The 14,328-nt window shown below is 40.8% G+C and overlaps 1 protein-coding gene across 2 annotated transcripts in view; it reads right to left on the bottom strand.

The window, feature by feature from the left end:
* The window catches only part of wdhd1 (WD repeat and HMG-box DNA binding protein 1), a 61,987-nt gene that overhangs the window by 45,735 nt on the left and 1,924 nt on the right, over nucleotides 1-14,328 (bottom strand). For both annotated transcript variants that reach the window (XM_067991583.1, XM_067991585.1), the window contains exons 2-11: nucleotides 11,526-11,618; nucleotides 8,617-8,728; nucleotides 7,489-7,640; nucleotides 7,096-7,207; nucleotides 6,783-6,833; nucleotides 6,405-6,500; nucleotides 3,861-3,953; nucleotides 3,370-3,476; nucleotides 720-849; nucleotides 14-233 (exon numbers count right to left, since the gene is read on the bottom strand). In XM_067991583.1, coding sequence (XP_067847684.1) covers nucleotides 14-233; nucleotides 720-849; nucleotides 3,370-3,476; nucleotides 3,861-3,953; nucleotides 6,405-6,500; nucleotides 6,783-6,833; nucleotides 7,096-7,207; nucleotides 7,489-7,640; nucleotides 8,617-8,728; nucleotides 11,526-11,602 — 1,150 coding nt within the window. In that variant the 5' untranslated portion in view covers nucleotides 11,603-11,618. The remainder of the gene's footprint in view (nucleotides 1-13; nucleotides 234-719; nucleotides 850-3,369; nucleotides 3,477-3,860; nucleotides 3,954-6,404; nucleotides 6,501-6,782; nucleotides 6,834-7,095; nucleotides 7,208-7,488; nucleotides 7,641-8,616; nucleotides 8,729-11,525; nucleotides 11,619-14,328) is intronic.

The raw sequence follows: 14,328 nt of genomic DNA, 5'->3' as shown, positions 1-14,328 counted from the left end.
GCTTACTCCATACCGTGAGAGTTATCATCTTCAATGGCTCGATGATGTCTAGATCTGTTGACTATAGCCATCACATTGTCATCGTCATCATTGTCATCATCAACATCATCATCCGCCAATGGCTGCCTTATTGGCGATGGCTGTGACAGATTCATTCCGTTTGTTGGCAAGTCACTGTCCTCTTCATCAAACAAATCATCAAGGGTGGCAGCAGCCGAATGGGAAGCCAGTTCCTAAACAAAAATATATAGTAACTGGAATCAACAGAACTAATTTTGAGTGGTCTGCAATTTTTCTAATTTGTAGAATTTTGCTACAACAGTCAATAGAATTCATACACCTCAATGCACTGATAGTGTAATTTTTCAACATGCAATAAACTGTAGAACAAACGCTTGTTACAGGGGGGATTCATTGAACAATCTTCCTCCACCAAAGGGAGACATCAGCAGCGGCAGTGGCACTCACACACATAAACACAGACACATGCATGGAGAGAGGTACACGCACATACGTAAATTAGTAATTTTAATCGAAATTTATTGTTTTAATGAGAAAATACCAGTTCAAATAAATAAGGTCCTTTAACTTTATTTATTATTGGTGATGACTCTGTAGTAGCCCACTGTGAAGTTAACAAGAAATATTGAACTATGACAGCTACAGAATTACAAAAGGGGCTACAATGCCTGTAACACCAAACAACGTTTAGTGCTCACCTTGCTTTCAGCATCTATCAAAACCCCTTCGAGGAGCCCCAGATTTCCTTCAGAATCTGTATATGCTAACTTTCCTTTTGAAGGATGCCATGCCATCGCACAGATTCGATAAGCCTTCTCATGCCGCAACCTAAGGAAACGCACATCTAAGTATTTAACACATCACATATTGAACATTTATCAACCATTTTTGTATGTCAGTTATTAGGCGCACTGCACAAAAGATAGTTCATAGAATCATAGAAGTTACAACATGGAAACAGGCCCTTCGGCCCAGCATGTCCATGTCGCCCAGTTTATACCACTAAGCTAGTCCCAATTGCCTGCACTTGGCCCATATCCCTCTATACCCATCTTACCCATGTAACTGTCCAAATGCTTTTTAAAAGACAAAATTGTACCCGCCTCTACTACTGCCTCTGGCAGCTCGTTCCAGACACTCACCACCCTTTGAGTGAAAAAATTGCCCCTCTGGACCCTTTTGTATCTCTCCCCTCTCACCTTAAATCTATGCCCCCACGTTATAGACTCCCCTACCTTTGGGAAAAGATTTTGACTATCTACCTTATCCATGCCCCTCATTATTTTATAGACTTCTATAAGATCACCCCTTAACCTCCTACTCTCCAGGGTCTGTCTAACCTCTCCCTATAAGTCAAACCATCAAGTCCCGGTAGCATCCTAGTAAATCTTTTTTGCACTCTTTCTAGTTTAATAATATCCTGTCTATAATAGGGTGACCAGAACTGTACACAGTACTCCAAGTGTGGCCTCACCAATGCCCTGTACAACTTCAACAAGACATCCCAACTCCTGCATTCAATGTTCTGACCAATGAAACCAAGCATGCCGAATGCCTTCTTCACTACCCTATCCACCTGTGACTCCACTTTCAAGGAGCTATGAACCTGTACTCCTAGATCTCTTTGTTCTATAACTCTCCCGAACGCCCTACCATTAACGGAGTAGGTCCTGGCCCGATTCGATCTACCAAAATGTATCACCTCACATTTATCTAAATTAAACTCCATCTGCCATTCATCGGCCCACTGGCCCAATTGATCAAGATCCCGTTGCAATCCCAGATAACCTTCTTCACTGTCCACAATGCCACCAATCTTGGTGTCATCTGCAAACTTACTAACCGTGCCTCCTAAATTCTCATCCAAATCATTAATATAAATAACAAATAACAGCAGACCCAGCACCGATCCCTGAGGCACACCGCTGGACACAGGCATCCAGTTTGAAAAACAACCCTCTACAACCACCCTCTGTCTTCTGTCGTCAAGCCAATTTTGTATCCAATTGGCTACCTCACCTTGGATCCAGAGTTTTGCCTCTGAAATGGCTACAGTATTCTGCAGGCAATTTAGGGGGAAAAAATTCAGGGCTTACATTTCCTAACACAATACATTTTAATTTTATAGTATTAACATCTTAAATGCTTAAGTATGTAGAGAAGCACATTGATCAGCTCTCAAGTGCTGAGCTATTAGACTAGCAAAGTTTTTCAGTGCTGCTCCTCCAACCGATTTTCAGACAGAAAAAATTGAACACAGATTCGCTAGCTCAGAGTAACAATTCAATGCTGCACCAAATAGTACCAGGATGCAAGTTTATACTTTCAATTCCAAACATGGCAAGTTCCTTCATCTTCCAGTAGATTATTTGGGGGAAAGACGGCAAATAAGAGGTGAAATGCTTTTCCAAAAGAGGTAGGGAGAAGCAGCTCACCACTCTTGCATATCCTCTGGCAGCTAATTGAAGAAAGTAGAGCTCAGAGGCACGTTTACTTGCCCACCCTCTTATTGGTGAATGGCCCATGACATGGACTAAGAGCTAGAGTTAAAGATAAATGCAAAGACTGTGCTTATATTCTTCTAATCCAACCCCAACTTTTTAAGATATTTATCTCCCAGCCGTCACCAAGGTCAAGACAGCAAGCAGGCAACTACATCTTTACCACCCTACCAAGCTACAGAAAGATGCAATTATAGCCTGCAGACTCCCCCTCCCTTCTTAGGAGAAATGTCTTGTAGAAAGTCATAGATGTAACCCATACCTTGTCACTTGATTCAACCACCAAGAAACTATGCAAGTAAACTACCTTTGCTCCAACCGTTCATATTTGCCTTAGCAATAACATTTGCTGTTATAAAGCTATTAAGATAGTCATATATATGCTAGTATCTATACTTGGGACTAATTTTAAGTATTTTCAAGAAAGTTCGTCAGAAATATGCCAACAAAATTGTTGCTAAATTATAAAATATCACACCTCTGTTTTGAGCAGTAAGATACAATAAAATGATTTCCAAAAGATCAAAGCAATGCAGCAATAGTTCATTAGTTTACATTCCATCCATTAATACAAAGGAAATAAATTATTTCCCATCCAAAGTGTAAACATCATTCTAGGACAGCATATCTAAAGCATCTGATGATCCTTTTTTTAGTGTAGGTATTGGACAAATTATTTCTAAAAAAGAAATGCTTTGATTTCTCTCATTAGAGAATAAGGGAGCTTGATGAAGGAAGATTAAAGTTTTGACCTTAGCTATCCTGTACACAGTTCAGTCAGATGTTGCACCAAGTGAACATTCTCAAACTATAATAGTTTCACAAATTAATACAATGAATATTACACCTTTCAACACATTTTCTGGTCTGTACATTCCATACCACCATGGATCCATCAATACTCCCAGCAGCCACGTAACCACCACAAGGAGACCATGATACAACATTTAATGGCTGAGGGGAAAAAAGGGAGAAAATTCTTTTAATTAAACATTTTCAAACAATACATAAACATTTTTGGTCATAAGCCATCTATTATATCTTTGTAACAACTGTGTAACTTTCAAAATAAGCATGACTTCTAAAATCAATTAGCAAGAATACTTTAAAGCACAGGGAAATGCACAACTATTTTCTCAGAATAACTTTTTCACGTTGAAATATTTCTATGAACTTCGCAACATTCATTCTAATCTACTCAGGACTTGACAGTTTATCACAAGAGTTGCTCTCAATGATTCCTACTTCATGGAATGCTATTCTTAATGCATATTTATGTACTTATTTTTTTATATTAGATTTCAGTAAAGCTGTACTCAATTGTAATGTAAAACTTACCATAATAATGCTATAGTCTGAAAGATCACCAGCGTTTTCCCAGGTTTCTCTTTCATAGAGTTTAACAACTTTGTCTACTGGAACAGCCAGGAACTAGGTGTATGTACCAAGCAGAAAGACACAAAAAAGTTAGACTGAAGAAAACATTCAAGTTATATATCTATCTCATTAATTGTCAAAATTTAATCTCCAAAATCTGTTCAGCATTTATTAATTTAACATATATTTACATTTTTTTCTGATCAGCAGTATAGAAACCAATCACCATGCCTAAGAATCTCTGAACAAAACTACTGAGAGAAATGCACATAATTAAAGTTTCTGTTTTGATGATCTACAGTACATACATTGCAGTACCCTATACCACTTGCCCATTTTGAAAGAATCTAGGTTCAGATTAGCAACAATTAAGGCTTAAGAACCACAAAGAGTGGTCTATCCACGTCCACCCCCACAATGTCTCTGGCACCCCCCCCACCCCCTTCACTACTCCAGTTAAACAGCTAGAGTTTAACTGTCATCAGCACATCGCACTGGTAAACTTCCCACTACTTGTCCAACTCATGGGATATTTGTTTACATTAGCAGAGTAGGAAGAATCTCAGCCCCCAGTGACAAGTCTATCCCGCCAGGCTAGCTGCAACTCAACAAAAGAATTACTGCGGACTTGTTTAGTTGAGGAATTGGGGGGGGGGGGGGGGGGGGAATTTTAGCCCCCAAGGACAGGTGGACTGGGGGCAGGGGGAAGGTAAAAATGTCAAACCTGATCCCAACTCGCCTCCAACCCTCCCACTTCCAGTTTTAAGAGGCGGGTCAGTCGACTAATCCACTCTCAGGAGGCAGGTCGGTCACTGCAATCTTTTAAGGAGGCTGCGTGCCTCTACTATAACAGCTTTTTAAACATTTTTTAACTCTGTGGGCTGCGATTCTCACCAGGTAAAAGGAGGCGAGAAGGGTTGGATCATCAGGTGAGTGCCGTTATTGCACGGCTTGTGGGCCAGGTGAAGCTGGATTGTTACCTCCAGGCCCAACAAGCTTATCTGCCACGATCAGACCCCCGCGATCAACTGACACCGCCCCCTACCCCGATCGATCCACGTCCACCCCCACAATGTCTCCGACCACCCCCCCAACCAACCCCTTCGCTGCTCCAGGTCAAAATCCAGGCCATTGTATCACTAAGTCTCCCACAGAGGAATCACTCCGTTCCATCTTTCATAACCAGCTATGATATCTTGGAGCTGACTTGGCTCCACAGGTTCAGACACCTTGCTAACCACCCCCCCCCACCCCCACCCCACCCAAGGAGAATAATTATTAGTTGGTCACAAAACAACTAACTTGCAGATTTGGGCTCTCACTAGGTGGACAGCAGGTGCCAAGAATTCCCCCCCGAAGAACACAACAAGCAGCAAAATTCATCATAAATGTGCCAGTGTATTATCATCATCCTTCTGATCACAGCATGGACATAAACCATATCCCACTGAACAGCAGCTCTGCCAGTTAGAGGTGTGAAGCTCCAGCATTCTCTAATTTATTTGATGGACAACTACCTTGAGCATGGTGCAATGACCTATACAAAACACTCGTGTACCATGATGCTTTAAATGTCCAACTTCAATGTAATGTGCCAGACTTGCCTGGCAGCAACTATTAAATCTAGGTTCTTCATTAAAGGGCTTTGATACAGAGACATATCTGCAATGAGGCTGATTCCCTCGAGGATGCCAAGTGATAAGTCTGTGTAAATTCCCCAGCTCCAAGCCAAGTTGATGCTACTCAGAATTGATCTTCTAAGACTGTTACTGTTCCCACCCTATTGCCGAGGGCAGCGGTTAGGAATTTGGAATGAATACCATCCACATTCACCACGCCATTGACTGGGCGATGTAGTAAGAATCTACTTCTTTCCAGCAATTAGAGAGCAAACTTTTCAATGATTGCTGCTTGAAGTCAAGTACATGTGCAATACAATCTTAACTTTTTAACATTATTAACACCATACCAGGTGATACCAGATCCCTCCAAAGAAAAAAAATGGTGAGGCAGTACATTTGTTTGCACAGACGGGAAGAGTGGCACACTTTGATCCTCCAGACTACTGAGTTGCCAATCGCAGCTACGTTGATTTAGGAGGTGTGGGAACAACAATACAACAACGGGAGAGCTATTCCTAGCTAACTGTTGTACATCTCTTACCAGCTGGCTCACTGCAGCAGCAACAATGGCAAATAGCCAGCCCACCTACTCAGCTTAACGGTTTGCCAATCATGAGGAAAACAGAGGGTATCAAAGCTTCATTTAATTAACTATGCATTTTCCATCAGCAAACCACACTGCAGGCAAAAATAATTTTACTAACTTTACCATTTATTTCTTTTGGTACCAGACATTTGACCTTTGATCTGTTTAACCCAAGTAGTACTAGCATTAAATCCCTAACCAATAAATACTAATCTTTACTTAGTCCCTGCTGTGAAAACAATTTTATGGCTCTTTTGAAAACAAGACCTTTCTGTATGATGCTTATTTTACATTTACCTTTCCAGTCTTTGGTTGCCACTCGAGTCTACAGATTGATGTAGCACGGCTCACCTCATTGAATTTAGTTAGCAGTGGCCAACTTGCCACACGAGTCTACAAAGTAGAAGAATATCACGTGAAATATATTTTGAAACATATATATTTTATTTTAAACGAGATTTAAGCAATTCTGTAACACTTAAGAATTCTTCATGATTGTGACCAGAATACAGACTTGAAAGTCCATACTGCTTCTCAACCTCAATGTAAGATTCAAACCTTACAAATTTTGTACATATCATTTTTCAGAACAATTTTACAAATGGATATTTTATGCAACAAAACTGGTACTGATGCACACAACTACATTTCAAGCATAAAACCTGTCCATCTTACCTGATCAGCAATTTTCCAGATACATACTGACCCATCACAGCTAGAGGAGGCCTGCAAAATGCAACACTTTGTAACTGTTATGCACTGAGCTATTTAAATACTAAACTATACAAAAAACTTGTATATATTAATGATTGCAGTCATTTAAAATATCAAAAGCACTGTCCTGAACTTTTGTCCTGAAAACAAAGTTCTAAATCTATTTTAGCACTGCTCAATTACAGTCATACTTTAAAGGTATACTTTATGGCCTACTAATTTCAGGTCTGTACCACTATTTTGCATGGATTAAGTTGCATTAACAGTTTATTACCAGAAATAAATCCTTTGGATCGAAAGCAACACTAAGGATGGGACCATCATGACCTCGAATTGTCTTCTGTTGACTGTTGTCCTTAGTCTCAATGATCTTCACCATAAAGTCACTGCAAGGTACACACATGGGATTTTTCTACACAATACCAAACTTGATGCAGTTTTCAGATCCCAAAGTAAGAAAAAGTGTTAATCCTCCATTACCATAAATAAAACACACGAGCATGTTATAACTTTAACTGGGTTCAACATCAACAAAAGCTCTTGATCTTCCACCCGCATTCTTTTCCCTTCCTCCTCAAAATTGTACAGCTGGTTTAAAAATTAAAAAGAATTCTCTAGCAATGACCTAAAGTTTGCTACGTGATCATTTAAAATAGTATTCGATTACCTGGAACCAGCAGCGACACAGGTCGCAGCATTATTGAAGACAACGTGGTTTGCTTCAGCAGTGAAGCGGGTTAAAACTCCATCTGGTGAACCCTCAGGGAAGGAATGGACTTGAACAATGTTGTTAGAAACAGTGGTAACAAGCATCCCATTCTAAAACCAGAAAGAAAAATATTCTTCAGATAATTATTAATTGTCTGAAATCATAAATGATGGCTTATTCTTTAAATACTTCATGCATCTATAGAGATAAAAGATAGAGAAAGAATAATGTAGCTTTCGTTAAGTTGCAGTTGAAAGGTTAAAGTCCAAAACATTTGGTTATGGCATTCATGATAAAAGTTGGAGATTGAATCTTTTCTTTCATAAGTCTATTAGTTATGTGAAAGCACTTCAGACATTTTTTTTAGATTTACACTTTTGCCATCTGTATTAGTTACACTCCATTAATAGAACAATCAATCAATTAGCCACCACAACACAATAGAAACAAACGACTTCCAGTTTTTTTTGAAGTCGGGTGAAGTATAAGTTATAAATATTTTTAGGTTAAAGAATCTACATTAACAAAGATGCACAAGTGTGAGGTTCCAGAATAAAGACATTAAACATAAAAATGCAAATATGAAAAATATTCAAAGTACTTATACAGACGTACAAAGGAAAAAACTAAAACTCCAACTTTTTTCATGAATGCTTTAGTCTAATCATTTGGACTTGAAACCTTCAATTGCCATTATCCTATAAATCTTTCTGCAATATTTGCATGCACTCATGTATTATTCAGTTATAAGTTAGCAATAATTCTTTTTGATTAATCTTGCAGTACTATAAAACCAAATTGTCCGCGTCAAAAATTTGACGTAGGCCATTAACAGCATGACACCACCTGACATTCGCACTCAAATGGTTAAATTCAGGTCCTAGGTCCATTTGATTTACTTTTTTAAATTTAATAATGCTGAAAATTGTCACTGCCAAAAGCAGGTGGCTTTCTAATAGAGTTAATGGTTAACATTTCTACTGAATTGCAATGCTATATACCAGATGGTCAACTCTTGACACTTACAATTTATAACAGTTGTAATTATTTGAAATGGCACCTGTAAAGGGCAAAGCAATCACATACCCGGAGAGCCAGCGAATAAACCTTTTCACCGACATTGATCGACTTGGGATCATCATCATCTAGACTTTCCCATATTCGAACGTCTCCATCACTGCCACCAGTTACTATAAATCTGGAATTTCAAACAGATTGACTCAATGGAGGACCCTGGAAAGACCTTTCAAAAGACTATTACTTAATTGTCAGTCTTGACAATGGTAGCACTCTCACCTTTGAGTCAGAAGGTCATGGGTTCAAGCCCCATTCCAAGATTGAGCACATAATCTAGGCTGGCACTTCAGTGCAGTACTGAGGGAGTGCTGCTTTGTCAAAGGTGCTGACTTTAGGATGAGACATCAAACCAGGGTCTTTCGGATGGATGCCACAGATCCCATGGCACTATTCAAAGAACATAAGTAGAGTTCTCCCAGTGTCCGTGCCAACATTTATCCCTCAGATGACATCACCAAAAAGACAGATTGACCGGGCATTCATCTCATTCCTGTTTGTATACAGTTTTCTGCTGTGAATCCTAAGGACTGGATCTAGGCCAAATTAATTTCATGTAGGATTCTTACAATCAGAAGAAAGAGCAGACTTTCAAGCATCTTGTCTAGGCTGATTTCAAACTTTAGTGCAAGTGCTGAAGGATCAGTGTTTGAACTCAATGTGGCACCCATGTGTTTACTATTCTTTTGACATCTATTTGGTATAGATTGCTACAGTTGAACAAGTTCTCATGACAAAACAAATTAAAACTATATTGGGCGGTGAACCAACAGTGCTCACCGTTCATTAGGTTTAATGTCGCCCACTAAGTTAACGCTTTCTACTTCCTTGAACTGCGAGTTCAAAAAACTTCAGCATTCTTTCCCGGGCTGAGTGAGTGGTGAAAGGATCGCTAAGGCCTGGCAACCAATCAGCTTGAAGCAATCCACACTGTGAGAAACAGGAAATGCAGATCACAGACAAACCGCGCAAACCAAAAACTCAGATGTGCCCGATAAGGTATTATAAAATGACATAGAGAAAGCAAAATAAAGAGAGGATAAGATTAAAAGACTCAGATAAAAGATAAAGAAAGAAAGAAAAAGTTTTTTTAAAAATTAAAATTAAAATTTTTTTAATATAACTGTCCAAAAACTATTAAAATCAGGAGTAATGAGACTCAACATTTTAAAAGTTAATTTTTAGTGCCAGAGAGGTTGTTTGGCAGTCAGTAATACCTACCACACTGTTAAAACTTAGTTTAGACCTAAAAAAAAACCTCAGCGTAACTGTTTTAGAGCGAGATTAGTTACTTTCCAGCTGTGCAGAAGAGCAAGTTTGCAATGGTCCATTGGGTCCATTGATTGCAGCCACGACATCCCTTTAACGCGAAGCTGTCAGATTACCGATAAATCAGGAAGAGCAAGTTCTGGATTTCCACGTTTGACTGCGCATGTGCGGTCGCTGGAACTTGCTCTTCGATTTCGCCACTAATAACTCAGCAACGTGAATAACTTGAAAGCAATTTCCGGCCCATTAAGTCAATGGCACTTGTTATCATATCAACTATAATGCAATCAGGTTTTTGTTCTTTTTCTTCACTACTGTCATCCTATATATCTATTTTTGCACTAGTCTCCTGCCATTTGTGCTGCTTTTGATTGCTCAACTGTTGATCTGCACTTAAAAAAATGCAAGGCCTGCCAGATTTCCCTCCCCTGAATGAAGCATTCCATATTATAAAGACCAGCACCAACCATCTTAAACAAGAAATGGAAACACACCTATCTTAACAAGTTCAAATGTCAAATGTTGCGATTGAAACTTTATCAAGAAGTGTGCACCACTGATTACAGCAACGAGGCTGTCTGGTTATATTTGAAACCTCTGGCAGTGTGTGCTGACATACCAGAGTGCAGAGCTTTAAATTGCAATCTCAAATGACAACTCTCAATTGCAGTTTTGCCAGGGGTCACTCCTCCTATGCTCCCCCTCTTTGGGGGAGCAAAGGAGGAGGAGAAACAGTTGAAGGAAGAGGAATTTAGAAGATCTTTCTCAATCCACATTTCCTGTTAACTGGTAGAGACTGCCATTTAAAGCAGCCATGAGAGATTTGTGTCCTGCCCCCCCTTCTAGTTGAAGGAAAATAGCGTGGAGACAAAAAGTTGAATATAAATTGCAACACAATAAAAAAACACCTGAAATCTTACATTTATTAATAAAGGTTTGAACAGTCCAGTAGTATTTCAATGCACTGCAACAAGTGTCAAGACACTAGTGTGCCCCCTCAGTTCCCTACACGATGAGTTCTTGTCCGGAATTGAGATAATTGGGACAAGATAGGAAGTGGAGAAGTTACTCTCTCAACCGGGATCTTGGGTTCATGTCACGCTACACGTTACCCCACCAGCGAACAAATGTTATCTGTTTTTAATATAACGGGTCAGTTGCTGTCTTTTCTATGTTTCTACCTCTCTATCTCTGTTTTTTTTTGTTTGTTGTTTTTTTTTGGTGATTTGTATATTCTGAGACCTGGCAGGTAACACCTGTCTGTCTGCACACTGATTGCCTTGGCAACGGGCAGTTGAAAAAACTGTCTGTACTCACCAAGCATTGTTCTGTGAATTATAAATGCGATTTCATTTCGAGGATTTCATTTCACATCGTTCACCTGACGAAGGGGGAAGCCTCCGAAAGCTTGTGAATTTAAAATAAAATTGCTGGACTATAACTTGGTGTTGTAAAATTGTTTACAATTCTCAACCAACAGGATTGGGAAGAGGCCTCGAAGGAGGTCATCTGCTCAACCTGCGTCACAAATGATGCACAAGGAACGTAAAGAGAAGATAAATTGGTGCTTGTAGACAGGAAACAATTGCTTTTTAAAAAGGGAGAAAACAAAGTTGAGTTCAATCAGGCCAGGCTACAACAAAGTACCTTACCTTCCACTTTCATCAAAACAAACCCCTGTGTACCCATCCGGGTGAGCATACCGCATTGGTTTTCTCTCAGCTGGCATCTTCAGTTGCTTTGTCCTGATCAAAAGGAAAAATAATACTCAAGAAAGAAAAAGTAGAGAAAGGTTTTGTAGATTATGGCCCTGCCTAATGTTGCTTTTATAATGATGATATTTTGTATTTTTTGAATATTTTTACAGCCAATGACCAGTTTTGTTGCATATATTGAGGAAGGAAAGTCTGGGGGCAGTACCTTTTAATCCAAAGAACTCCCTCTTTTTATTGAAGATTTCTTGAAAATCTTAATTTTCTTGCCTTTGGCATCAGGTTATTCCGGTGACGCTGATCACGGGTAGCATCCCAGGAAAACCCCATTGCAAACAACACAGACCACAAGTTCAAACTAGGCTGAAGGATGCCCAGCTCCAGGAAATCATAACATAGGCTGGAAGTGCAAATTTCCCAGGGTGTAGCAGTTTTCTGGAGTTCGGAGTGCCTGAGTAGCCCTTGGGCCGACTTGAAGTCATGCCCCAGCTACTGTTTGCAATGGAACCTCTTAAAGACTGCTTAAGGTACGAGGACATCTCACATAATTAACTCCACGAGGAGGGGGGCAGCCCCGGGCATGTAATTCGATGGCCTCTACGCCAACAGTAAAACTGCCAGTTTCAATAAATATCAAATAGATTTCTAACTTTCAGATAATATCTTCCCTCTATAAAAAGGTGAGGGGAGAGGGGCACCGAGAAAAAGAAAATCCTAGACCTCCAGGCAGTCACTGGACCACTACACTATGCAAGTCACTGACCCAGCATCTACCTGGCAGACCTCAAGCTCCAGCCAGCTAGGCCACAGTCCCTGGTCTCTAGACAGCCAAGCTCTAGTCCCAGACACTGGCATAATCTCCAGCTAACAAGACCCAGACCCAGGCCTCCAACCGGCCTACCAGGCCCCAAATTTAACTGCCAACCACTTCATTATCATTAAGTGTCAGATCTTCTTTGAACTCCACCACCAGACCCTACACACTCTTCAACCATCACCTGGCTCCAGATTCTTCCCCACTCTCCACCATTAGGCCAGGATTTCCATGACTGCCACTGGTCTCAGATTCTATCAATCACCAGCAGGCCTTGTTTGGCAGGCAAAGCCCAGTTCATATATGCAACCCATAGCAACTCCTGCATTCACTCTGTGTGCCACCAGGCACCATGTCCTCCTTCCTCAGTTATCTTGTTGACTGCCTTCCCTGCTCTTCTTGTCCCACTGCCTCTTTTCTTGAGCTCTGTTATTAATCACTTCTCATTTCTCGCCCTATTGCAAAATGCCCCAACCCACTCAGCGATACTGATCTTTCCTTTGCTTTTCCCTTGGCATCCTCTACCACATGAATTAAGGCTCCCACCACTAGTTCTCCCAAATCAGCAATCCATACCATCTCATTGGCCTACTTCGGCACAAAACCCATATAACTGCTCCTCTGGGAAAAAACCTTTCCAATCTCTTCCCGTTCCTCTCTCTTCTGCCCTCACTCCTCCTCCAACCATGAGTGCAGGTCTTCTACTAGCCACACTCCGCATTATCTCTTGCAAACAAGGTTAATATCCATGACCTTCCCCTAGGAATCCAATGACATCATAGGCCTTCATAAAATTTGGCTCACAGACTGAGAGTCCCTCCCCTTTACTGAGAATCGTCTATCCAGCTATATATTCCACCACATCACTCACCCTAATTGTCATGGTGATGATGCAGCTCTCATCACGAGGTGACGAAAAACTTGGCTTTTAGGAGGGCCTTAAACCCCTCTCTCCTGCCACTTCCACCCTCACCTTTAACAATGAGCGTGAGAAGCTCATGTACTTTATCACACAGATAGAATTCAGCTGCCTCTGTAGCTGCTCCCCCCTCCCCCTCTCCCCTCAAGTCAAATCTCCCCCCTGGGTACTCAACTCCAGCTCTAAACTCTCATTTCTCTTCTATCTCCCTCCAAGCACTCTGCAAGCTCATCTCCTCCATGAGACCCACCACCTGCTCCCTTGACCCCATTCCCACTAAACTGCCAACCACCCAACTTCTCTTCCTGGTCCCCATGCTAGCTGACATTGTAAATGGTTCCCTCACCTGAGGTAGTGTGTTTCTCCTTTTCAAAACTGCCATTATCCACCTCCTCAAAATACCCACTCTCAACCCATCTGCCCTTGCAAACTACCACCCCACATCCAACCTCCCTGAACCAGTTGTTGTCACTCAGATCTACATCCATCTCTCTTATAACTTTGTTTGAATCCCTCCAATCAGGAGCGTTTCCACCGCTCTAAGAGCACTGAAATGGCCCTAACCAAATTCACAAACAACATTCTCTGTAACAGTGACTGTGGTGCATTATCCTTTTTCAACCTATCTGCAGCCTTTAATATAGTCAACCATGCCATAATTCTCTTATCTCCCTTCTCCATTGTCCAGCTTGGTGGAACTGCTCTCACCTGGTACCACTCTTACCTATCCAATCATAGCTTCTATTAATGGCTTTAATCCTACCAATGTACCATTACCTCGAGAATCCCACCCCATCCTTCACCCCTCCTCATCCACATGCTTCCACTTGGTGACATCGTCCGCAGACAGGAATCAGATTCTCCACCTATACTGATGACGCTCAACTCTACCACTCCATCAGTTCTGTGCTGTCAAACAACTTGACCAATATTCAGTCTTGGATGAGCCACAATTTCCTCCAGCTAAACACTGGGAAAACTGTCATAATTTTCATCACTGCCACAAGCTC

This window comes from Heptranchias perlo, chromosome 10 (genome assembly GCF_035084215.1).
Source record: "Heptranchias perlo isolate sHepPer1 chromosome 10, sHepPer1.hap1, whole genome shotgun sequence".
NCBI classification, from domain to species: Eukaryota; Metazoa; Chordata; class Chondrichthyes; order Hexanchiformes; family Hexanchidae; genus Heptranchias; species Heptranchias perlo.
The sequence above is the reverse complement of the archived record's forward strand: the minus strand, read 5'-3'. Positions and strand labels throughout refer to the sequence as shown.